This window comes from Seriola dumerili, unplaced genomic scaffold, assembly GCF_002260705.1.
Source record: "Seriola dumerili isolate Sdu_G_001 unplaced genomic scaffold, Sdu_1.0 BDQW01000073.1, whole genome shotgun sequence".
NCBI classification, from domain to species: domain Eukaryota; kingdom Metazoa; phylum Chordata; class Actinopteri; order Carangiformes; family Carangidae; genus Seriola; species Seriola dumerili.
Genome location: NW_019174328.1, coordinates 7,042,090 through 7,069,047, shown reverse-complemented (window position 1 = coordinate 7,069,047; position 26,958 = coordinate 7,042,090). Strand labels below are relative to the sequence as shown.

The window sequence follows — 26,958 nt, the reverse complement described above, 5'->3', positions numbered from 1 at the left end:
AGCTGAATCAGAAAAGATCAGTCTGTTTGCTGCCTTGTCCTTGAATTAACCAATGAGACGTTGACATTTCACTTGAAACGAGTCACTGTAGCCAAATTACTGTATCTAATCTATGCTAAACTTGCTTAAAGTGTGACTTCTGACTTTGAGGTTTGACAAAGGTTTCATCAGATGTACTGTTGTTTCTGGCATGAGGGGTTTTTAGCCACTGATGCCCTCTTACCATCTCAACGACTATAATCAGCCCACAACACTTGGGCCAGACTCCCCACATCCCAGAAGAGACCACACTGCTCCTTTTTAGTGTCTTGCTTCTAAACTACCTTCCAGTTTATAAATCTACAATGCCATCTAAAGCATTAACATGTTAGTGCTAATGGAGTTTGTATGGGGTAGCATGATATCTCAATATAATGGTTTCCCGGCAACAAGGTCTTGAGTTTGAAATTACTAATCAGTAAAGTTTGCATTCTCTCCCATTGTCCACATGGGTTTTCTTCAGGTGCTCTGGTTTTCTTCCTCGTCAGATGATCAAACTGAAAGTCAGGGGGTTATTTGGCCAAATCAGTAGCGACTCGTTAATAACTTAAAAGATCATAGCAATTTTTTATTGCTAGGATCAGCTAAGTTTAAGCTTCTCATTTCAATATGAAATATGCCAAATGAACAATTGTTATCTATTAATAGCCTTTATAATGTAGCTGTGTTTATCTCACCCCTTACGCTCTTATGTTAGATGTCACGCCAACGGTGTTTGATTCAGTGTAAACAAGCAAAGCCGACATAATGAGGGGTAGTCTTAATGGCAATATAGGGTCTGTAGGGCTCTAGACTCACATCACCCACAGCATTATGAGCAGGTAAGAGAATGGATGAATATGTTTTCCGCTACTCCACTGTAGCATAGTTTCCTGCAGAATTTTATAGTGGATGAACCCGACTTTGCCTGTAATAAGTAGTGCCTCCCCTAACATCAGAGGAAAATTGTAAATTTTTAATTAAATATATTTTCCTTATTAAGCTCCTGGAAATAAAGTGTAGTGATGCTGTATCACAACACAAAGGCCACATACATATTTAATGAGTGACTTGACTGTTTAAACTGCATTGATAGTGAGGTGAGATGTGCCACGTTCAGTCGAACAGAATGATTGATACAAGCACATAGTATGTTCACTTCACAATAAATTATCATAGCAGCACTCCTCAGTGTAAGGCAAAAAGAAGGCAGTGTTTATAAGCTGCCTTCCCTGCTGTGGTGGAGTCAAGTCTGTGGACATCAAAAGAATCCACCACGATTGTTAAAAGTCAACTTTTATTTTAATTTGTTGGCCTTTCACGGTGTGTGTTTTGTTCTTTTTCTGATCTACTGCCTGCATTTATCCAGAGTGTTATTTCCTTTACATCTCATGTTTTCCTGTTTGGTGCTCTATGGTCTGTCTCAATTCCTTCTAATTTCTATCAAAGGGGAAACACTTTCTAAGGCAATATCTAAATAAACATGCCTTGGCACCTATTTATATAATGGCACCAAGCGTTTGAGGCCAATGACCGAGAAGCTGCACTTTACACAGCACATTCCCAAACAAAGGGTTTCAGCCAAACTTGAGGCCGTCTCATCTCTGCAACATCACATGGGATTCAATGTGCAGTCTGCTGTTTTTCAATAGATACCCTGCTCTCTTTCTACCACCGCCTTTCTCTCCTCTCTCCTTGTATCTTGGTGTGCACTTGTTTTCCAGTCTTTTGTGTGTTTTCCCTTCATTGTGAACTCTGTACCCCTGAATCTCACCGTTCTGCAGTCTGGTCTTATAGGTACACTGCACTCTATATCAACATCTCTTTCTATCTGTAGCCTCGGGCATGGGGTATCGCAAGGGCAGATGGGGCTCTACTTCCATGAGTCTTAATGTCTCAGGTGTCACACACACGCACGCACGCACACAAACGCACACACACACAAACACACCCACACACACACACACACACACACACACACACACACACACACACACAAATATACATGCTTACTGTCCAATGCATAATTCAGACTTCAAGCAATTGCTGACCCATCTGACTACACATATCCAGACTGCCTTTCTCCTGCACTATGACCCCAGGTGCCTTTAATTTCTCATGCATTATTCCAGTGCTTGAAGAATGCCAGTGATAACTCCCCAAAGTACAGTGTGTTTAAGTGTGTGTGTGTGTGTGTGTGTGTGTGTGTGTGTGTGTGTGCTTTAACTCATCTCTCCTATCTCTGACTTTCAGCAGGGACCACACAATCGGAGTATTAAAATGATTCCATCTGCATACCAGCTAAGGAATTCTAATAGGACTGGGGTGTTTGATGGAAAAAACTATCATGGAACACTGAGATATGTATTAGTATGCAGACATTTTATTTTCAATAACTCTAAGTGGGAGAGAGAAAGAGAGAAAATAAGGAGAGGCTAAGATGACGGCAGGCAGATCAGCCTGGTAGAAATTATGAACAATTAGAATAAAAATTTCTAATTTAAATCTCCACATAATAATCTGCCGAAAACATTTTAATCTACTCTTCAGGAAGTCTATACTAGCCATCTGTTCTGGTCAGAGAGTCAATAATATAACCTCAGTTCATATACTGAAATGCTTTGCGGTATACGCCATGCAATTTGTCTAACACATTTGAGAACTCTGGACTACACTAAGTTGGTTATTTAGATTCAAATAACAGTCCGTTTAATGACATGACATGCCTGTATATGGTATGTGTGAACTAAGAGGCTTCATATTGGTGCAGCTGCTGAGTGATATTTCTGTGGTAGCCTTGTATCATATAATTTATCAGTTGGGGGGCCTGTATGTTCTACACCTTATGGCAATGCAACTGTGTGCTGTAGTTCTAGATGAAAAACAGTACATTGCACTGTCTTATATCAGTAGTACACCACAAAGTCAACATAAAGTGTTCACACCCCCCCACACACCATTGATCTCAAACATACTCCCTAAAGCCTGATTGTAATTTGAACTCTAACTAGAACAGAACTGAACTGATCTGTAATGAACTGAACTAAATTTGGAAGTCACATACAGAAATACAAACAGATCGGAGCAAACTGAGCCTGTACAGAGAAACCGCAGCACTACTGGGGTCCGTTTGCAATCACTTCATGTAGCTCTGCAGCAGAAAGGAGTGGGGACAGAGAGATAAGCAAGCAAAGAAAAGTACAGCATATAGGAAGAAGAGTGACATGAACGAAGCAAAAACACTTGCGCTTTCAGTTTATTACTGAAAAATATATTCGAGCTTCACAAGGTTTAGCCTGTGTGGATGTTGGAGACGGATCAGTAAAAAGCACTGGCAGCACTAATAACACTTATGAAGAATGAAGATGTGTATAATTATCTCCTGCATGAAGTGATCACTGCATGGCGATTGGTATTTTCTACAACACGGCAAATATTCCAACCTGTTATTTGTACCATTTCCTTCCCCTTTCATCTCTCTCTTTATCTCAATTAGTAGAATGTGACATTGTCAAATTAAATTATATCCTGTTGATGAGACATGACACAAGTTATAGTGTGTTCAACAGGAGGAGTGTTGGGGCTTGTCTGTGTTTTCAACTATCTTAATCCCCTTTGCTCATGCAACAACATTTCGTAATGGATTCATTTATTGATTCATTTGTAGCGACTCCTGAATTTTCGCCTAAGGTTTGTATTAGTAGTAGCTCTTAGATGTCTCACACTTTTCTCATAAAGTAGTTGTATTGCAATCCAATAGCCTCTCTCCTGCCAAAAATCTCTCAATTTCCCTCCCATCTCTTGCTTCCTCCTTTTTTCTTCTCTCCCCTTTTAACCTACCTTTTCTATAAGCTGGCTCCTGGGGGGGGCATTGAGGAAAGAGTGGAAGAAAGGGGGAGAGGAGTGGTCGAGCACACAACTCAATTATACATCAAAGCACTTATGTTGGGGACGCCACGGAAGGGGGAGCAAAGAGAAAGGGGTCTCACTCGAATGAGGAGGGACCTCGGTGACGGGTGCTGGTTGTCAGTGTAAAAGCTGGTGGCTACAGGAAAAACAGACCTTGCTTACATATGGGAAAGAACGGAGAAGAAATATTGCCTCTTCTCTTTCTTTCTGACACATGCACAATAAAATGGAAGAATACAACACACCAAAGAGTCGCATCTCACCACAGAACATCTCAACTATCTGTCTGTCCCAAAGCTTGTTAATTGAACAAATTTAAAAACCTACTCATTTACCTGCAGCTAAACATAGAATTACAAACTCTATATGTTCTGCTGTACTCCCTGAAGCAATTAGAGGCTACCGCACATAGTTCTGTACATTATTCCTAATGCATTAAAACTGAGACAATGGATTAAATTACTTTCATTTTTTTTTTCCTGTTCTCTGTTTTCTTATTTCTCATTCATAGTTTTATAACATCCATTAACTGGTTTTCTTAAGCACCACAGTAAGATGGCAAAGTGGGATGGAAACAAAAGGAACATGTCGATCAATTCAAATGAAAAAACATCACACTGCTATGTAATTTATATCTGAAAAAATACATAAATCATCAAATGTCATTATGTTGTCAAAAATATCAAGACATGACACTGCTTCTTCCAGGAGGGCAGAGAATCAAATCTCAAAGTCCTATGACGGAAAGATTCCTGTGCACACATCGCCTCTGTGCATTTTATTGTGTATTCAGCAATTCAGCCAGAAAAACCTAAAGAGAAAACAATACTTGAAGTTGAAAGCAGGGCAAATCTCTTTGCAGCATGTTAAACTATCAGAATTGTCTTGTGCAAAGCTGACAAGGAGGAAAAGTCCATCAACTGTTCAAAATGCAAAGGGTTAAACCTCTAGCGGGAAATGAATGTATTAAAAAAAAAAATATCATGGTCATCTGCCGTCTTGAGTGTGTGTAGATGTAGTAGAGACAAGTTAATATAAACAAGAATCCTATGTAGACCATGTGGTATCTTCCTGGGAACCACAGTGTGACAGAATGACCAATAATTACCATCTGCAATCCCCTCAGCTAGTTGGGTAAGAGGGCTGCTTTGTTCTGTGCAAGGAAATGCCAAAACAAGACACTGCAAGACAACATCAGATTGACTAGAATGACAACCTGAAAACGAAGCAGAGATTTCACAAAGATGGGTGGCAAGCTGAAGCTTAAACATCTGTTTGTCACCTTAATTAGTTTGAGAGTTGTTGTGGTTGTCACGTATGCCTGCTGTAACATAGCTCTGTAAAACCTGGGATCTGAGGTGTAAATTGAACAGTAAATATAGTGGCAAAAAAAAAGATACAATTTTAACAAAAAGCACAACTTTTAGTTACCAGATGAGTCCAATTCAGTTGTGCTTTCTACAGAGGAGAGTAAAAGCTATGACTCAAGTTAATCACATTTTCTTACGGCAAGCTTTCGTATGGTTCACTGTATATTGTTAAAAAACAATGAGTCCTAATAATATGACTGCACACTGAAAAATACCAGTTGTTCACCTTTTTACTATACTTCTCTAAAATGTATTTTTTCTTTAATGCCTCTCTCCCTTCCATCTCAATTGCTGAAGTGACAGCCAAAGCAAATGTGACCGAATCGCAAAGGCTGTAAAACTCTATTAAGAAAAATCTAGCCAAGGTTGGAGGAACAGTGAGGGGAAAAAACAGGCGAATGGTGAAGAAGGTGCATACTGAGACACAGAAGAAGACAGACGGAAAGAACTGTTAAGGAATTTGCATAATGTCAAATGGAGAACCGGTGAGGTTGAAGGCATGACATGTAGCTGCACAAATTTTTTCCACCTATTGATTTTCTTCCCTCTTTCAACAGAATATTGTTCCCATGACCATGGTATAATACATACTGCAAAAAGCCTTGAGAATAAGTGGTCTGTCTCTCCCTCTCTCTCCCACGGACGCGTAAACATAAACACACACACACAAAAGCAGCTGTAGAATATGGAAGGTTTTGTTAGCAAAACCTTGTCAGAATTCACACTTCTGCCAAGTGAGGGTTACAGGGAAGGAGAGCGCCAAAGGCAGGTTGGGGGTGGGGATGGAGGGGTGGGATCCACACACTTGAAAGAAAGGGAGAGAGGGAACGACAGGTTGATTTATTCAAAGAGTGAGGAGTGGGTGAATCAAACTTTAATGGCTTTGGGGAGTGCAAGCCGATCTCTCTCCCCTTTCAATCTTACCCCTCTCACAAGTCTTTCCCTGTGCCCCCACCTTACTTCCTTTACTTCCCTCTCTCTCTCTGTCTGTCTCTCTCTCAGAAATACACTTGATGGTCACTCACAAACATGAGGCCTCACTTTTTTTGACAGACAAATCTGCACCCATCTCTGCATAGCAAGCAAATCAAGGTGCTCTTCATGCTCAGTGGGATAAAGTAAATGACAGAAACATAAAGAGAGGAAGAGGATGTGATTTACCTTCATGAGTGGCAGCGTACGTGATGCCTAGGCAGTATTTGTTGCGTTAACCCCTGGACTGGAAAGGATGTGTGGAAAAATTGTTCTACAGGCCTGACATCCTCGCTGACAACTAACTTAAACGACCACTTGCCCTGAAAGGATTAATGAAGTCTACAAATGAATCATCATTCACCCCCACCCCCCACAAACAGACATACATTCACACACTGCCACACATACACACACACACACACACACAAACCCATCAGTAGAATGCAGAAACCAGAATAACTAAAATTAGGCGACTGTTTCTGCTTGAAATATGTGAACAAACAGCTGGTAAAACATCCTGTCTAAAAACCGACCATATGTACTCTATTTGCGCTGTATAAAAATGGAAGATTTTATGTAGGAGTTAGATTAGTTTGTAGAGGATGATCATGTGCTGTGTTTTAATCAGTGCTGTCAGACATAATCATACGGACAGATGGAAAAAAAAAAGAAGCTAAAAAAAAGAAAAAAAAATACATTCAACAGAACAACCGAGAGTTTACTGTTTCATGACTTCCTAAAACACTTTCTTGTTAACTGTATTCATGATTTCATTATTTGGTATGAAGGATATTATGCAGAGGAGCAGCTTCTCATACTCCTTCGAAAACTGGAGAAAATTCTTGGGTAATGGTACTTTTTTAAAAACCACAACTTTTGCTTAGAATCGGGCCCCAAGCACCAAAACTATGTAGGCGAAAGTAATAAATAGAGGCTGAGGTGAGTAAAATATTGACTGCTTCCCATTTAACCTTCTCACTTTATCCATCTTTTCTCTCTTTCTCCCTAAATCCCTCCATCCCTCCCTATGGGCTCAGGGTCTTAGTGTCAGGCAGAATTCTCTTTGAGGCCTGCGCCTGTCAACCAGCCACCACTCAGCTCAGTAACCACTAGATTCAATTACACTACAGGAGAGACCAGGAGAGATGATATGAAATCATTATGGGATAAATCCTACTTCTAGGAGGCAGCATGTGCATTTCTGTGTGTTTTGTGTTTCATAAAGAAGCAGGGTGACTGCAGAAGTTGAGTCACAAATATTTTATGACTGTAATTTCAAAAATAAATGTATTCTACTATAAATAAGACTTGTTTATTTTAGGTTCTTCGAGGATAGTCATCCATATGCTGTAGGTGCTGCTTTAGAGCTGAAATATTTGTTTGTCACCTAGTAAACATATTACCTTTAGATGCTGTAACCTGCTAAAATACAGGTCAGAAGGCGATAAAAGATTTCAGCTTTCAGAAGTGAACAAAGGCAAAGAAGAAAGGAACATAACAGATTCATCTATGTTCCACCTGACAGCGACAGAGGACACATCAAATAACAGGTGCCTCTGATTTGCTGCCAGAGCCTGCATAAAGCACCAAACAGCTCATTCACAGGCGTAATAGGAGCTCTCAAAGACCCTCTGCCAATATCATCTATGAGTGCAAAATTGTTTATAGGAAGGAGTAGCCAAAAGTTAGGAGCTAACATGATGGTGGTTTGAATTTCTCTCTTCTACAAAAACTGTTATCATAGTGCCTATGAGCAGTGGGTGTGTTACCCAAACAGACAATTATCCGCCTGACAAAAGTCACCAGTTAATGAAAAATATAATAAGACAGGGGCTAAGAGACAGACTTCTGTTCTGGACAGTGTGCTGCAAAACAAAAATAATTTTATTGCATTAATAAATAACTGCAGGTTTCTGTTAAGGATTCCTGTTAAAAACGAACCAAACGCAGAAACTTTGTGTGTCTCAGACCAGACTGAAGGGCCTTTTTTTCTCTAGGTGTTTGACTTTCACCAGAGGGGTTTCCACCATGGGCAGCCCTACTCTATAACATCAGCCATAGTTCATCAGAGCTTACTGTAGGTTAGAGAGGGACATTGAGATATGGCTGATAGAAAATAGAGGCTGAGGAGGGATTTGCTCACCTGCCTGGCATACCTGAGAGACAGTCAACAGATAAAGTTTGGATATCTATCAGTAGGAGCCTCTTGCCTGTCTGCCTGTTTGCCAATACATTTAATCCATCTGCCGCATTACAGCGCTGGTCTGTAGTCTGCTATACAATCTTGTGTGCATCATTATTGCGTTATCGAAGGCAGTATTTCTCTGCACTGCATATCTACTGTAGGTAGGGATGAATGTGAGCAATGGAAAGAGGTTGATAAAGAGATGGAATTCAAATTCTGAAATGCAATACGAGGAGGGACTGGAGCAAAAAAAAAAAAAACTTGAAAAAACTCGTACTTTTCTAAGGTCATGGAACTAAGTATGGGTAATATCTACAGTATAAACTAATATTTAATACGTGCGAGGTGAAAGAGTACGCAATAACAGTAAAAATTTTGTTTCCATGTGACAGAAGCGAACCAGAGAAACAAAACAAGAGAAAGCTATTTGTGGTCAGGGGCAGCTTATGAAACTGCAGGACATGGCGCACACTGAGCACAGTTAGAGAAGTTGTTAGTGTTGGCTTTTGATATTATCACAGTGGCGCTGACAGAGAGACCGACTCCCAGTGGGGGAGTATGAGGGCCAGGCAGCTGGGGGAGGTGTGTGAGAGCGTTTTTGGGGAGGGCTGTCTTTAACCATGGATAGTCCCACAGTTCCTCAGACAGCATCTCTGTACTCCACAGATGCACACTTGGCAAAACATTTTGAGTCTGTCAATAGAGGGCTTTCTGTATAGAGGGCTACCTGTCGCGCTTAGGGAATGTGAAAAACACTTCTCGGTATCCCAATAATGGATTTGGGCTGTGGCCCATCTGCTGTTCTATCAAAACATTATTTCTGGTGATAGTCGTCACTCTTTGTATCCAGTCTCTGCTGCTGGCTGCTTGAGAGTGTGGACGCTGTAAATCTGGCCAGCTCATTAGCACTGACAGAGGGAATGCTAGCAGCCCACCTGCTCCCCTTCACCCTCTTTATGGCTCTACAAATTAAAACGACATTTACACACACACACTCCCCCCTGCTCTCCCGACTGCACTGCTCACCTTGCCACTCACATTGCTTCATCTGCTCACCGCTGAGCTGCATCAGGCCCTACTCAATATAACTCCTCCCCTAACTATTCTTCTGTTTCGACAACCCTTGAGCTCTTTGTGCTGTTTTCCTTTGGGTTCTGTCAGTGTGTATCATGTTCTGCGTCACTGCTTGTGTTAAATCTTAACATCTGATGTTTGTGTTAAATCTCATCATTTGAATCTTTTGTCTTTCTCTCATCATTCCTCTTTTACTTTTACTACTCTGTCATCCTTCACATCCATCAACCCTTTCCCATCTTTTTCTCTGTGCACTAAAGCTCAGCAGGACTATCTAGCAGTGCTGATGGTCCTCTAACCACCAGTTACGGTGGCATGTCCAGTGAGTGACAGCATGATGGAGTGATGTTGCAGTATGTTTGCTTCGCCCGCTAGAGGTCAGTTAGTGTCACAAAGGTAATGAGGCCATAAAAATGCAGGTAACAAAAGTTGTGGGCAAACAAGATAAGGTGGAGGAAAGGGTAGAGAAAGGGGAAACAGGGCACAGGGAGGAAGAAACTGACTCCCGCATGAGCACAGTTCCCAAATCTCCGGCAGGCTTTAAGTGGAAGAGGTGGAAGGCTTTAATGAAGAGCTTTCTTGTACAGATTGGACTGTGTGCTGCGTCGTTATTGCAACACTGTCATAGAAATATGAATGGATTTGCAGCGTCTCATTTATCAAGTAAGGCACATAAACAAATAAGTTCATGGAGATTTGTGATAAAACACATCCCACCTGCATTAGTCTCTTGCTGTGCTCACATTCACAAGGTTAGCATATTCTATTATGACTAAGTTATGTCTCATTGTTACAGGCTTCAGCTATTTCCAATGTAAAGAAACACTGAATGTGAATTACACTCACTGCTGTGTCTAGTGTTCGAAGGAATCTGATCTATTACCACATCCCATTGCCTCAAATAAAAAAGCTTAAATTTTGTAAGCACTAGGAGGGAAGGACTGACATAAGCAGTAATTCACTGAGTGATGTAAGGCAACTAACAATATGTGAGCGACTGAGGGTCAAACACAGCTCTGTTTAATGGCTTTCCGGAGGCTAAACTGAAGCCTATTGTTTGCAGTGCTTGGAAAGTCTGTATGTGGACTATAAGTGAGTCCCACACAACTGAGCAGTGGTTGCACTGGCCTGAGAGAACCTTCCCTGGTGGGTGGTCTAAACAGCCTTGTCCCAACAGTCCTTCTTTCTCCCGTTTATGTGCCTGACTTTATGGATTGGGGAGAGAAAAAGCGAGTGGCTTTGAAGATTTGGTGAAGACTCAGAAAGGGGTATGTGCTCAATATAAACACAACAAAATATGTGGATGTGTGTGTGTTTGCGTGTGTGGATTTCAGCCCCTGTTTGAAGTCCTCCACTCCACTCTGGCAATTACTTCATATCAAGGATTAGATGAGGGAGAGGGCAAAGACGAGAGAGAATGATGGAAAGAAGTGAGAGCTGAGGAGGGAGGTAGCAGATTCAGAGAGAGGACAGAGAAGCGAGAGAAACCGAGAGGAGAAAAGAGATTGAGGTCTTCACTGCAGTGAGTGTTTTTCTTCCCTATAAAAGGAGGCTATGCACACTCTTTAACCATGAGCTAGAACACAGCTCAGCAAATCATGGGAAGATCACAGGTGCAACAAAACGCAGCCATTTCCAGGACAGAGAGAGCGAAAAAGCACTACGAATAGTTGATTACCGCCATGTCTAGCCATCATGCAGTTCTACTGTTACAACAGTCATAAGATTGAGTTGAATTTCATACATGTTTTCATTCTCATTCTTAAATTCCAGAGCCAAACCTTTGTTACCCTTTGCAGTCGATATGTTAGAGGGAAATGCTCTATAGATGGTCAGAAGTTTCTCTGCTGGCTTTAATGTTTAATGTTCATAAAACACTAATTACATAACAATGGTCCTACATATGATGAATTTTTATTTTACTTAAAATCTCTACAGAAACAGGTTGTGCACTTTTACTTAAACACTAACCTCTGATTCATATGTTATTTTACTACTTAAATAAGTACTATAAGAACTGTAGGTCATCCTTACCTCCGGGATATGGACCGTGTAAGGCTGCCCATGGAAGGTTGGTGCATTATCGTTCACGTCTCCAATCTGGATGTTTACGGTGTCTTTGACCACCTAAGGGAGGAAACACCTGGGTAGAACTGTTCCAAAGCCACCTCCACTCTTTACTTGACAGAGAACCGTAGTCACTGAAAATGTGTATTAGCCACACCAAGCCAAGATTCAGAGTGAAAGAAAAACAGGACAAGTGTGTGACAGATTACCCGCAGGGCAGAGTAGGTTGAACGTCAGTGTGTTTCAGCAACTAAACTGTTTGGAGTGAGACAGGTGTCAGAGTGATTATATGTGAGAAAAAGAGAGAAATAAGGGTGAGAATGAAAGCGAGAGACTGAAAGAGAGATAGATTGAGAGAGAAGGTCTCTATGTGTCATGTGGTCCAACTATATCCAGGTATCAGCCTGTGACGGGAGGTGTCATAACTGTGATCACAGTGCAAATCTGTTTCTTACCTCTTGAATGTCACTCACGTAGAATTCGACCTGCATCTCTGACTTGGTCTGGTGGAGACAGAGACACGCATCAGCTCAAACTTTGCATGAACATGTAGAGCAAAGGAACAGAGTAAAAGAGCAAAGGAAGACACAGAAAATGCCACTCACAGACCTTTCTTCTTCATCTTGCCCATATAATATTGCATTTTTCACTGTTCTTTCATCCTTTGATAATTTATATTCTATCCTATTTTCAAAATTGTCCTGAGTGTCTTTTCTTGTGCACAGTGCATTTGCTTTGGTAATGTGCAAGCGTGTGCAGCAGTTCCGCGTCTGTATGTGTGCTTGTTTAGTGTTCTTACCTCACGGTCGAGCTGCTGTCGAAGCCACACAACGCCAGTGTCTTGGTTCACCGAAAAATACTTCATGGCCTCTTCTCCTGAAACCCCGTACACAAGGGGTTCCCCTTCAGGATCAGTTGCCTTCAGCTGGGCCACTGATGACCCTGCCAGACAGAGAGTCAAAGGTCACAGGTTACACAGGGTCAAAGGCCAGGATGTCTAACAAGAAGATAACAGATTAAAAGACATAAAAGGATATAAGAGCCATATTATGTCTTGTCATATTATGTATATTATTTTTCTGTCTGTCCAAATGTCATTGTTAGATTACTTGTGCCACTGGTTGGTTCTTAGATTATTTAGATGACATACCACAATTACCCAGAATTCACTGGGAATCATTTGTTATTTAAGTCTGTGATGATTATCCATTAAATACACACAAATGAATAAGGTAACAGCTTGATCTGAAGTAAAAAAAACACGTTGAAGCATGAAGATGTTGTTAGAGGCTTTAACTTTTTTCTCTCAACTGAGTTACTTTTCATAAACATTGAAAACTACATCAACATACACTTAAAGGATGACACCAGGGTCAGAGGTGAAAGACAACATAAAAAGACATACAAACATACTCGCATGTAAAGGTAGAAGGGCAAAGGGTTTTTAACTGGAGCTGCAGTAGTTCAGAGGTTTCATTCATCACAGACACTAGAGCTCAGACAGGTTGGCTAATCAAAGGCAGAGGTGAAGCACCATCAGGCTGGCTAAACCACCATGCTGGAGAGGTGTCGAGAAAGGCAAGGCTGAGGTGAGGAGCGGCACAGAGGACAGCAACAAGACCCGGCGACCCGCAGGGACAGGGCTCATTACTGACCAGGGTAAAACTGTTTGAGCGGGGAATTGTAATGGACGGAGGGGAGGGTATGCCGTGATCAGTCACACACAATGGATGTTATGAATATGAATTATGTTCTCTTACCCATTCACAGAGGAAAAACATAGGCAACATTCACATGGCTGAAATGTGTACACAGAGGTACAGCCCTGTGTAGATAAACTGTCATTTTTCCAAATTCCACTGACATTCCACTGTCAGTCTTCATTCCCGAAACCCTGACTCTTTGCTCTCAGGAACCAGACTTTCTTGTTGTTAGCTGTACATTTATCCGTATTTAAAAAAAACAAAAAAACAAAAAAAAGAGGAAACAAAGACCCATTTCCAAGCCGGCCCCTACACCCTCCCACTCTGTGACGGTGTGTAACTCTTTGGGACGCCCTTGCCTTTCTCCGATGGAAACAGGAAATTCACTGTTAGGATATTGTAATTAAATAAATGTTTATCTAAAACATTATCTTATACACAGCATTGACAAAGCTTGTGAAAAGGAAATTATTAATTGAATAATAATAATAATAATAATAATAATAATGATAAAAATCACTCTCATGCTTCTTTGGCCACATTTCTTTTTTGGTGAACATTTCTCTTAATCTGATTAGACCCTTGTTTTTTTCCAATGCTTCTTCAAATTATACAATACAGGTAAAGTAAAAAAACCAGTGGCATGTCTGTTACAAAATATAATGTAATCTCTAAATCCATCATGTGTGTACGAAAGCAACCTATGACTTATCCTTTGGAAATAACCACACTGAATTCACATTTGTAGGTAAGTGACATTTCATCCATCCCGGACTTAAAAGCAGTGCTGCACATCTCTGGGAGTGTGGTTTGTAAGCCTGCATTGATAAAACCTCAGTTTTAAAGGGCTTTATAATCAACTCCCACTTAAGGGTTATGTTCGCAAACAGAGTAAGAGTGGATAGGGGAGGGTGGAGGGGCCGGGTTGGAACTAGGCCAAAGACTGCCAGTTTGGACACTGTCCATGGTGCTGAACTATCCTGGAGGCACTGGAAGGCAGCTCCAAAAATCATAACACACTCATTACTAAATAGCTGTACTTGCCCCAACACCAACACAGCTCTGTCATACCCTCATTCTCTCTTGTTCCATTGATTCTCACTATAAATGTAAGTCACAACTCTCTTCCATCTGAGGTCCAAAAACGTACTTCACAAAAGTTAATTCAGAGCTGGGTTTGATCAAGTTACTTCACTTTCCTCCCCCTCTCATGGGACAGAGGGCTTGGAAAGTCTCACTTATCAAGGTGCAAACATATCACACATACACACAGATTCTAAACTATGGGGACACCTGTATTTCCAGAGGTGTGGATGTGATTTGAAGATATCTGTCTGTCTCTGTGTTTGCCCTGTGATGCTGACCTCACACAGTGCATGGTGGGATAGGCTTCAACTTCACCTTTCGCCCTCAATAGAATAAAAAGGTATTGAAGATTAGCAAATGCATAGAATAGTAAAGACAGATCACATACACACACAGACAGCATGTACATGCGTGCACGCATGCACACACTTCTTTCCCTCCCTGCAAGTATTCGACAAGACAATAGAGGTGAAGCAAAACTAAATCAAGCCTATCACTTGCTCACCAAACTGCTTAACACAACGACCAATTAGGCTTCACAATCACACACCCCTCTCGTTTTATTAATACACCCCATTTTCCTATGAAAGGGTGGCAAAAATGACTAATTAATATAACGATTTATGAACCCTTCTCATTGCGTCTAATGAGATTTATGCAAATTCAGCTGCTTTCAATATGAGTTATAATTTGGTTGAAGACGGTGCAAATTAAGCATTTTACCTCATAGTCATCAATAATAAGTGATTTTTTTTTTCTCCTCCTTCCGGCCCTCTCGACTGTGGAGGAATTGTCTGCTCCATGTGGGTAGACATACATTCGCGTGAAGGATAACAAATGGTCATGTGAAACTAAGACTATGTATGAGATACACAGTCTTGTGGAAGATTAACTCCTACTCTGGAAAAGAGAGACGAACTACGACCAACACATTAAGCATATGGGTTAGATTCTCTGCTCAGATTAAGAGAAAGTACGCAGTATGTAGAGCTGGCACGTGCTGGACCCCACGCTACACCTTCACTGAACCAGAGGGCAATTGTATACTTAGATTAAGATCTGGTACTTTTCTCTCTCTCTCTCTCTCTCTCTCTCTCTCTATATATATATATACACATACATATATGTATACATATATCTATATATACATATACATATATATATATATATATACTGTACATATACATATATACACATATATATATACATATATACATATATATATATACATATATGGTTTTTTTAATTTATTTATTTTTCCTCAGACTAAACCTTTTCAGGTTTTATTTTGATAATTGTTTTTTCAGTTTGTCCTAATTAACAGAGCAAAATGGATGCAATTAGGTAAAGAGAAGAGCATCAGGAGAATTTACTTTGTCCTTAAAAATGGAAATGTCTGAGGTATGAAACAACTATGGCATTACTGTTTGCAAAGACAATGTATGTATATTTTGGAAAATTTGGAAAAAAGATTGACTGCTCAATAGCATTATGAAATTTGAATGTCTAAGTAAAACTGTGGGTTCAAATCTGGTTTGGACTCTGTAAACATTTGAATGCTTGTGAGACTCATTTTTGTTTTTTGACAAATGTTTGTTTTTGTTTTTTGTATAAATGACTGTATTTGACTGTGTATAAACGACAAGGATTAAAGGTTAAATGTCAATTAATTTGAGGTTAAGGCTCAATTTAATCTTACAGTTAAGTAAGAGTTCTTAAAGTTAGGAATAAGTTTGATTATGGTCAGTTTTAGTTTCAGGCTTTGGGAAGATTTAAGATCAGAATAAAAGATAAGGCACAAAGTGTTGAGGGTCAAGGTTCAGTTAGAACATTAGTAATAACAAACATTCCTCACGAGTGAGTGTGTGTGTGTGTGTGTGTATATAATGTAGGTATCCTTCTCATGCTTATCTGTAACTCTATGGCACCAAGCCCTTTCCCCTGACAAATGATGCTATTTAGCAGCAAGTGATGCCAGTATTACTGTTATGAATGATACAGTGCACATTAACACTGCCCCTCCCCTTCTCCTCTACTCTGCAACACTGCTCTCATGACAAGAGCGATGGGCTGCAGGAACCATCTCTCTACCTCACCTTTCTCTCTCCTATTGTCCTCTGAACCTCTTACCCTCTCCACAAACTTAAATACTGAGTCCATGATTTTCCGTCTGTATTCAGACAGTAAGGTCAAACCAGAACGACCGAAGCAGAGCAAACTGCAACAGACCAAGGTAAGCGCATGACGACATCTGGGGGCCGGACCGGAACACTAGCCCATACTGGCCTGGTAGATGTGGAGATATGCGCGTCATGTGGTTTAAAACAAAAGTGAGAGGAAGCCTTCAGGATTCACACTGTGATAAGAAAGATACCTGAATATGTTTAGCCACTTACAACCCCAAACTCAAGTTGTGCTGGTTTCATAGGTGACCAAATATTTAAAGATTAAATACATTTGACAGAATGCACGAGTAAACTTTCCCGTTGGTCTAGTGCTCTCAGACATTTGAGCCCCCACTGTATGTGGCTTGGTTGGTTCCTCTTGGTAATGTTTTAGGTTTGGAGGCTAATGGTAAAATTAGAGAAAAATACAGTATTGGAAGCATTTTGATGTAAATGGTTAGAAGTGGAGAGGAGGGAATGGGTGATCCAAAAGTGTGTTAAGCAGGCATAGCAGAATGAGAGTAAGTGCAGAGGAGAACATAACAAATAGACTCCATTACCATAAGCGCTTCTCTGAAAGTTACACAGGACTTCTGCATTAAGACAAAGCATTGCTGATTCACTGTGGCAGAGCTGAAAAACGCGCTGTCGTAAAATACACAAAATGACAAAGCCTGGAGAGACAGAAGACTGAAAGGAAGGAGGAGGAGAGGTAGAAAAGTAGGACGACTTGCTAACCTATACACAGCAGGAGCCCCATGTTTTACTCAGCCCAACCTTTTAGGAAAGGCAAGGGGACCAGTGAGGGCGCTAAATCAACCGCTGGAGGACATCAATCCCTGCTGGATCAATAGGAGTCGTGCGTTAGACGAGGACTCAGCTCGGCCCTGCCCTGGGGCCTCGGGCTTGAGAAAGAAAAGGGGCTATAGGCCAAAGCCCTGTTCATTATGTTGGTGACATCTCTAGACCTCTCGTTCATCTGAGCGCTGATTCAGTGGGACAGGCGTTGTCAGGACTGCAATTTCAGGCATGTTGTGAATTATAGCTTCAAATTTTATGGTACACGGAGGCTTAATGGGTGTATGGGCAATGTTCAGTATGCTGTGTGCCAAAGCAGCGGCAGACAAAAGAAAAGAAAGATGAAGCCACCTCAAGACAAAGCCTGACTGTGGAGAACAGGGTAGAGAGAATCTTGATCTTCACCTGCTCTGTATAAATACTTGATGAATTGTCTTGAGGCAGGGCTCAAGCCTCAGGACTGAAGTCATGCAATCAGTGGGCTGATGAGTCAGTACCATGCCACTCATGTTACCACACTGTCTATCCACTGACAGAGAGAGCCTTCAGACACATCAGCAATGCCAAGCTGGAGCCATGCTGCCTCACATCAATCACACCCGTCAAAAATATCACACAGGCAAATACTGTCTTCAGCTAACTGGCAGCGTGAGCTCCTTCAGTGGTGACTGTATTTTGTTTCGTGCTTTATAGTGCAACATTTGTCACTTTATGGATTTGCACGTGAAGAGGAATTCAACCATATACTCTGTGGTGAGAAGCGGTAATGGAAAGACTTCTCATCTGTCACACAGATGAGTTGTGATTATAAGACTGTGACTCTAAGCTACAATGCTGTATACTTCTCAGCATCAGATCCATTAGGTCTGGAATAACAGGCGCAGTGTTGAAGAGCGAGCGCGCAAAAACCTGTCCTGCTAATTGACTGTGTGCCACTATAATAAAATGGGTCTGTTTCTTGTGCACCCCCTATAACAGACAGTGAGTGTGGGTTGGCATCTCTTTGAATCCTCGCACTGAAAGATCAATACAGCCATAAACTGGTAGACAATGGTGCCCACTCATGCAGAAATGCCACTTTACTTTTGTTAAAATGAGGAACAGGAATTTAGCTGTTAAATGTGGTCATTACAGTGAAAACACCAAAATGTGAGCAGCAGCTTTAACTTAAGCTATTAAGATACAAGGTGGGAGTGAACTTTACTCGCCCGTTAATGGCTCAAGAGTGGAATTATATGCTGGATATTCGTATTGATCAATGCAGCTCTGAGACGAAATCCGCTGCAGTCATACCAACGTAGGACCCAACAGTTTCAGTCAATGTGGCTCATATCAAGCACTTTGAGGGTAATTTACGAGTCAGATTCCATCAGGGATTTAAGTCACTCTTTCAGGCTCATCCTTTTAAGAGATCTCTTGGGGGCACATGCATTAAGTTGCACCCTCACTTCCAGTCAAACACACAATAAATTAAACTTTATTCTCTTCCTGTAGAAATAAGATGGAAATGAGTGAAATCATCTCATCGCTGCCTTCTCTGCCCACGGTGCTGTATCCTGCGTTAATGTCTAGAGAACCTGATTGCTTCTGGGAAGCCAGTTGGACGTGGAAATAAACCCAGCAGATCCACATGGAATGACAATAGTGTGGTGGCCACAAACTGAGTGCTAGGACCCCTATTTCCATACAAAGAGAGGTGTATGTGTTCAGGGGGCATCTTTAATAGCCGAAAAGAGGATGCATGCAGATAGTTTATTTCTCTGTAGGATGAGGGGAGCCATGGAGAGTGACAGAAAAGCTTTTTCCCCAGGGAGGTCAGTTAGACAGGTAGTAATAAAAAAAAGGATGGAAAGAAAGAAAGAAAAGCTCTGATTTCCATATTGTGCCACAAATAAACAAATGCAAACACACACACATTCTCAAAATGGCAAACGAGTACAATTTACTTAATTATAATTAGAAATGGGGGCAAATTACAACTACAGGTCTTAAAAGGAGGTTATATTTGTCAGTTACAAAAAGCTAACTAAAATCACACAGATATCCTCACATTTTAATAGCTCCTTTGAAACAAGACATTTACCACAATATATCTAATTTTCCTCTCATTTGCCCTGTCTCTATTTTTCACTGGCCTTCTCTCCTTTGTGTGTGTGTGTGTGTGTGTGTGTGTGTGTGTGACATCAATAACTGTGATGGGAAAGAGAGCCGAAGACAAATAGTGCCTAGAGTCTGGCTTTAAGTGACTCCTGTGTTTCAACAACACACACCACAAGAGTCCTTGGGAGGCTGTGTATTAATCCAACAGATTTATGACTAAATCTGTCACGGATGGGAAGAGAACACCCTCTGTCTTTCCTTTAGCCATTCCTAAGAGACATGCACACCTCCAAGACCACACACCCTGTGTGTGTGTGTGTGTGTGTGTGTGTGTGTGTGTGTGTGTGTGTGTGTGTGTGTGTGTGCATAGCTTTCAAGTAAACAGAGTATACTTTTGTACTTCTGTATTTTCAGAAACAGCATGCACACATATGGTGTGAAAAACATTGATACTTTTCAGCAAACATAGACACACAAACTTGTAATCAATACACATTTCCTGAAGGTCATCCTGTATGAACGATAAGCATCTTAGACAAAAAAAAAAAATCTTCAAATCTGTTTCTCACTGAGCTTTTCATGATGTTATTGAAAGTATAGAATACTATATTTTGTGCTTGTGTATATGGCTGTCTTCAACAGAAACTAGGCTATGGCTCATGGTATGAGTAAAAAAGCCCAAATGGGAGGAACAAAATGTGGAAAACAAATGGTTTATGTACCTGTGGCTTAAAATCAAAACCCTCACTGTGCTTTAACCTTGTGGAAAAAAAAGAACAAAGCGAAGATTGCAGTCTTTTTTGTTTTGTTCTCCTAAGCTGGCAGGAAGGAGGCACCAAGGGATTTCTAAGAAGCTGTACAATGATGTTTGTCATCACAAACTATACAATGAATGAAATAAGAATGTATTTTAAAGGAAAAATAAACAATGTACATAAAGTAAGACTATTAGGAACTTACACAAATATCACAGAATAAATGCACACAATATATCACTACATCTGGTTTCAGAGTATATTTGAAGTTGACTGCTGTCCAGAAGTGAATCACTGATCTGCCACAAATCCAATGACAGCGAATCTGCTCAGTCTTAAGTGAACTGAGGAGGAAGAGGAGGCGTTTGATTGGACGCCCGACCCAGGATTGGCATTCTAATACACCCAAATGGTGAAATGATGAAAACGCTGAGTGACAAGGCTGTGACTAACCAATTACATTGCGAAAGTCGGATGGACAGTGAAGGACATTAGTGGACAGTCATCCCACGCATTGGTGGGGAGAAGCAGACCTGTCACTGCATATTCACACGCAGCTCTGTTCACCCTCCGATCACACAGGAAAGCTCTTTGCTCTTGCTATTTCCTATTCCACCCCATCACACTCTTGCTGTTCCCTTGCTCTCTCTCTTTCTTTTCTTTTTTTTTTTTTTGTCATCCTCTCGTCACGCTCCGTCCTGCTTGTGGAGGCCAGACAGAGGGACACAGGCAGCACTGATAGGAGTGGACAGGTGGCTGTGTGCTACTGAGGCTTCTGGAGTGACGGCTGAGCCAGTCTGGCCTGTCGTTGTCACAAAAGCAAACGCCCGCCCCAAACGCACACGTATCCACCAAACCGTGCCACTTCTACCAACACGCCAAAATGTCCATCAGCACTGTCACTTTGTAACGCCTGCCAAATTCTTCCCTTTTCTTTCTGTCTTTATGCCATGCTCTCTCCATCCACTTTAGCTTCTCACCTCAGTTTTTAATCCTGTTCTTATTCTGTTATTTGCCTCTATCTTTCACCCTCCCTACACTCCCTCTGTCTGACACTGGCCCTCTGCTGACCTCACCAGGGCTGACTATTACCTGAGAGTGAGCTAAATCATGGTCGGGTAATGGAACATGCCACCTTCATTGTGAAGCCACACACACACACACACACACACACACACACACACACACACACACACACACACACACACACACGCACACACACACACCACACACACACACGCACACACAAAAACAAAAGCGTCTCCCTTTTGGCCTTTTCCTTTTTCTCTCTCTCCCGTTTACATGTTTATCATTTGGCACTGTGTTACTGAAATTTAAGGCTGATGTTGTTTCTGTCGGCCCTGTGGATGTGGATGTGGATGTTGGAGAATGGCAGGCGCTGGGGTCAAGAATGAGACTGTGGCAAATCAGAGTTGACCTCCAGCCTTGGCTGTCATTGGCAGGGAGAATGTGGAGTATTAACTCAGAAAACAAGGGGCTCCTTTTCTTGAAATTCTTTCTTCAAATATAGCTATAACGAATATGGGAAAGCTCGGCGAATCAGCAGCCGTTTCATTGTTTTGGACGAGGAGATCATAAAGGGGAGAAGGGCACGAATGTATCCTCAAGGCACAGGAGCAATTTAATGGTGACTATACTTTCAGATGTATCTTATATTTTACTGTTTGCCAGGCTTGTTATTTCTTTCACCAATATGGGTACAGCTTATTGCCTAGCATTCATTTACTTTTTCACCACCTCTCCTTTAGAGCAAGGAACTATATCAGGTTTTAAAGTTACTTTAAAGGTGTCAGACCAACTCTTATCAGCTGCCGGTGTTATATCAAAATAAAATAGATTTTTTTTTTTTTACATCATTATTTTTCTTTATTTTTCTTTGTCCTCCTTTCTGCCTCATATTTAGTTGTGTATTTGTATTATATTTGTTGTGTACATCTGACACAGCAGACTGCCCAGCCCCTTCTACATACATACACTATACTGAACAATACATATGCACATACCTTTCTTTATCCAATCCAATGTACGTTTTGCCCTGTGATGTTCATCCGGCCATCCCAATGTATTATGGTCTATTATCTCTTTTCACTTAATAAAAAAATTGACTCCTCACAAGGCTTTCAAAAGACACGATAACTTTGATGAAATATTATCCACACTACTCAAGCAGTGAATAGGTACAGTAATGTACTATATATACAGCACAATTTCATTTTCAGTGATAATACTACAGTTTCCAGTCTGGGAATATTTGTCATCCTCACTGAATACCAGACAGAGAAAACAACAATTCAGTTTATTATCCAAGGACTATACCTTGTGGGCCATCCCATTGTTTATGTATTTTAATATACCCATAAAACTGTGTGCTGGCTAGTCTGTGCACTGAAACCACTATAAGAGAAAAGAGAAATACATATTTTGCATTTGAAGAATTATGAAATATAATAGTTATATAGTTTTATCTGCTGAGCAAAATCTCTAGTCTTCCAAAGCCACTGTGATATAAGCAACTTACCTCCCAAAAACAGCCACCATTACTTAATACTGAAGCCAAGGAGGAAGTGCATTAAAAGGTACAATAGGTGATTCAATTGAAACAAAAGATCTCGTTTCTCATGGTGGAAATTTAAACTTGTCCCAAGATAAAACAGTACAGGTGTAGCTAACAACATTAACGATAGCTCTGTTGTCTTTAGGTGTGTCAGTAAACCAGTAGGTGCAAATCGAGGCCCTTGTTACCGGCACATGTACCGTACAACTGATGCAGTTGTTATTAATGTTATTAGCTGTGTTTGGACGAGGTAAAATGTCAAGCGAGAGAAAGGACTTCATGACGTTTTCAGGGCCACAATAAACTTTTGAAGAAATCATATGACATTAATTTACAATGACCCAGAAAACTCATCCTGGAATTTTGTGAGGTCAACTAATAATTAGGAAGTAATGAAAATGATTAAGGTAACGTACAGGTCAGCATAATATTTATAATGTAGTTACAAGAACTATTTCAGAAGTTATTAATGAGTTTATACAATTTCAGATCTTGTAACATGAAATACTGAATGAGTACACAAAGTTCACTAAACCCTCATGTCATTTTTGATTTTTCTGTTATTTGGGTTAATGTTTTTCAGAGAGGCATCTTTCCTGCAGTTTGATTGACTTGTGTGTCTGTGTGTAGTCGCTGAGATAAGACACAGTCCTTCTCTCTGGTAATATTGAAAACAATGCAAATAGGATAAAATACTCACTTCAGTCCCAATCAACTGGTGGTAAGGTGGTATGAATTTAATAAACACTGGAAGTAGCATCAGGACTTCATACATAGTTATTACTGTTAAAAGCAGCTATGGACTGTGTTGAATTTACTTTCAATAAATAAGTTGAGTTTTTTTTGTATTTTCTCACTCTCATTCTTCTTCAGCATCGCTTTGTTGCTGTAATGCTTGTACTCAGATTTGTTTTTGTTACTCTGCTTTTTAGGCAAGTGAAAAGAAAAAAGAAAAAAGAAAAAAAAAGTGGCCGGCTTTGATTTATTTGAATTGACAGGATGAACACTGTTGTTTTTCCCAGCAGCCAGTTCTCAAATAGCAGATGCTGATGCTTCATACCAGCATAGGAACAGCACATACTGCTACACCAAATGGTTGGTACAATCACCTTGTTAAATTTTCCTCAAAGGTCATTTACAGTTAGCATTGAACTGGACTTGCCATATTGGCCAAGCTGGAGGCAAAGTTCAGTAGCCCAACAGTAAGATCCACTTGCCACTCACAAGTGGGCGTAGGCCAGCATCAAGCCACTGCTACATTTTCTTCTGTTCTATTTTTGCATTTAACTTTGTTGTGGCATGCGGGCTTGCTGATCTCCACTGGAATATATCAGTAATAGTGTTTTCTCACCAGTCCATATGGTGTAACAGTTGTAAAATTGCACTGAGCTCCAGAGGCCACACTAGCATGTCTGATCCTGGTAAGGTCCAGCTCAGCTAAGTGTAGGCAAATGACTGGCCAGGCTAGGCCAAGGCCAGCTGGACTTTATCTATGTGGGCAGAGTCACTTGCGCATCTCTATCTTGCTCATCTCTCTCTCGCTCTCTTATGTCCATCTGCTGTGAAGCCCCTTTCGCCGTCATCTCCCCCTCTGCCAATATCTATTCCCATCTCTCCATGTGTGTATCAGTTCTACTTTCACATCCACATTTTCTGCCAGCTCCCCATTCCTTCGTCCTGCCTCTTTCCTTCCCCCCTTCCCTCTCTCTTTTTCCCTCTTATTCCCTGCGCCCTCTCCTCCCATTTTCACCCTGCTTCTTTTCCCTGCTTCCCTGTTTCTTCCCATTCTCAATCCACGTTTTCTTTGGATTCTCACTACTTGTCTCTTTCCTTCTGTTGGTATCAGAGCTGAACCACTGTTTCCCATGAGACTGACATGTAACGACAGGATAAGAGAGAGACAAGGAGACGCAGAGGTAAAGGACATAAAGACAGGGAGAGAAAAAGAGAGGACAGAAAGAGTTACATGAAGAAGGGGGGTAGGATGGTAACTGTCCGAAAAGCTTGGCTGAAAATGTGCTAAAGCTGACCAGCAGAGGACTGCAATGCAGACATGCCAGAGTCTCAAGTGTGTGTGTGTGTGTGTGTGTGTGTGTGTGTGTGTGTGTGTGTGTGTGTGTGTGTGTGTGTGTGAGACAGAAAGGGAGAGAGGGGGTGAGTGAGTTAAAGTGGAGGGTGTGTGTGTAAAAATGCGTGTGTCCAGATTGTTTGCTACGCTCCTGCCTAAATCTGATGACCGGCTGCCGCCATTACAGCTTTTTTCATTCTGTAGCACGCCACACTTGTTTTATGGATTATAAATGAACTCGTTATCTGTAGTGCTCATTAGCTTCAGGTCCTAATTAGCCAAAATTAATATTGTTTCCTGACAAAGACATTGGCACTGGCAAATTGGCAATTGACCTCCTTGGTCAATCTGGAGAGAGGGACATAGTGACAAGGGGAGACAAAAAAACCCAAAAAAAAACAGTGGAGGTGAATAGGAGAGCTGGGCAGTGACAGCTGCTCTGGACTCATCTCTCCCTCCCTCCCTCCCTCTCTCACCCTCTCTTGCAGTGTCCTGCACAAACTGTCTCCACTCACCAAAAAGCAGCTCCTTAAGCAGACGTGCTGCACTCTCATTACTGTTGCTAAAGAACCATGACAGGTTTGGGTTATAAATGAACAGCCTAGGTACAATACAAGCAGCTAGGTATTTTGGATGTTAAGTGTGTGGAAAGTCAAAGCAGAAAAGCCCAGGATTTGTTCGTAAATGGGACTTCTCACTGGAGACAAACTGCTGCACAGAGGAACAAATAGAAGAGAGAAAAAGACAAAGAATAGAGATAGAGAGAGAGAGGTAAAGACGACAGGCAATCCTGCCTTATTCCTTAAAAAAAAAAAAGATCCGTGCTTCTAAGGACGCCTGTTAAATGTCAAACACCTTCTCGACTGTGAGATAAGAGCGGGTTCAATTATACCACACACTTTCCTCTATTGTGCAAACCCACACACATAAACACGTATGACTGTACACACAACACACACACACACACACACACACACACACACACACACACACACACACACACACACACACACCCGCATGCATTCTCAGCCTATCACACACTTTTGTATCAAAAGACAGTAAGAGCAAACACCAAATTGACAACATATGTATCTGTGCTGAAAAGGCTGTGGTTGCTTCACTTGACAGTGAATGGCAACATATCGAGAACATACTGAGAGCATAACCAAGGTGAGAGGAAGCAAATAAGGGCGTGAAATCGTTCTCCACCGGTGGAGATCAGACCAAGAGTTGTAGACACCAGTAAACAAAAGCAAGCATATCTCAACCAGAGACTGGTCTGTAAATGGGGGACATAGCGTGCAGTCACCCCACTTGTCAATTAATCCTATCTGGCACCAGCATGCTGGCCTTTATGAGAACAAATGTCAGCTTTCAAGACAAGGACGAGATAACCTTTCTTCATAGAATGCACACCAGCCTCAGGTGACCAAAGCTGATATTACACTGCAGGCGTCTAATTTAAACTGATCCAGCATGTCATCTGTACAATAATTCAAAGGGTTTGGCAAACTAGTTCTGGAACTGATCAGGTTTTGTGGCAACTAAAATACCCCAAAATTTAGGAACACTCTCTGTTACTGCCACAAGCTACATCCCAGCAGCTACTAATGCAAAGGAAAAGCACATATTCAGCTGGTCTGGCCGTTGGTCTTACACGTATCAGAAAACTGCATTGCAAGTGAAGCGGCAACAGCTGGCAACAACAGGGCTGTGTGAAATATGGTGATTAAAGTGCTCGAAAGACAGGTTCTTTCTCTCAGCAGGAACTCATTGTCTGAGCAATATTCAGAATATTATGCACAAGATTTTTTTTTTTTTGCTTTGAAATCATCTCTAGATGTCTTTGAGACCTGTAACCTTCTGATTTTCAAAGACCACTATGACTTTTCTATGACATTACCTTTTCCCTCCGTTTTTTTTTTTTCTAATTTCTTACATCTTCTCTGTAATTGCAAAACGATCCTTTTTCTGTGGTTTCTGAGGAAGTGAGACTTGTGTACCAAACAGCAACAATACATTTCCAGTGAGTCAGGACACTGACTGCCGCATGCATTTACATCTTCAAAGGGGTACAGAGAAACAGAAAAAAAAAAAACACATGCCAGCA

The 26,958-nt window shown here is 41.1% G+C and overlaps 1 protein-coding gene across 1 annotated transcript in view; it reads right to left on the bottom strand.

Moving 5' to 3' along the window:
* Positions 1-26,958, bottom strand: part of LOC111220587 (cadherin-23-like) — a 163,985-nt gene that overhangs the window by 112,558 nt on the left and 24,469 nt on the right. Inside the window, exons 4-6 of the mRNA XM_022743710.1 lie at positions 12,398-12,540; positions 12,054-12,101; positions 11,566-11,658 (exon numbers count right to left, since the gene is read on the bottom strand). Coding sequence (XP_022599431.1) covers positions 11,566-11,658; positions 12,054-12,101; positions 12,398-12,540 — 284 coding nt within the window. The remainder of the gene's footprint in view (positions 1-11,565; positions 11,659-12,053; positions 12,102-12,397; positions 12,541-26,958) is intronic.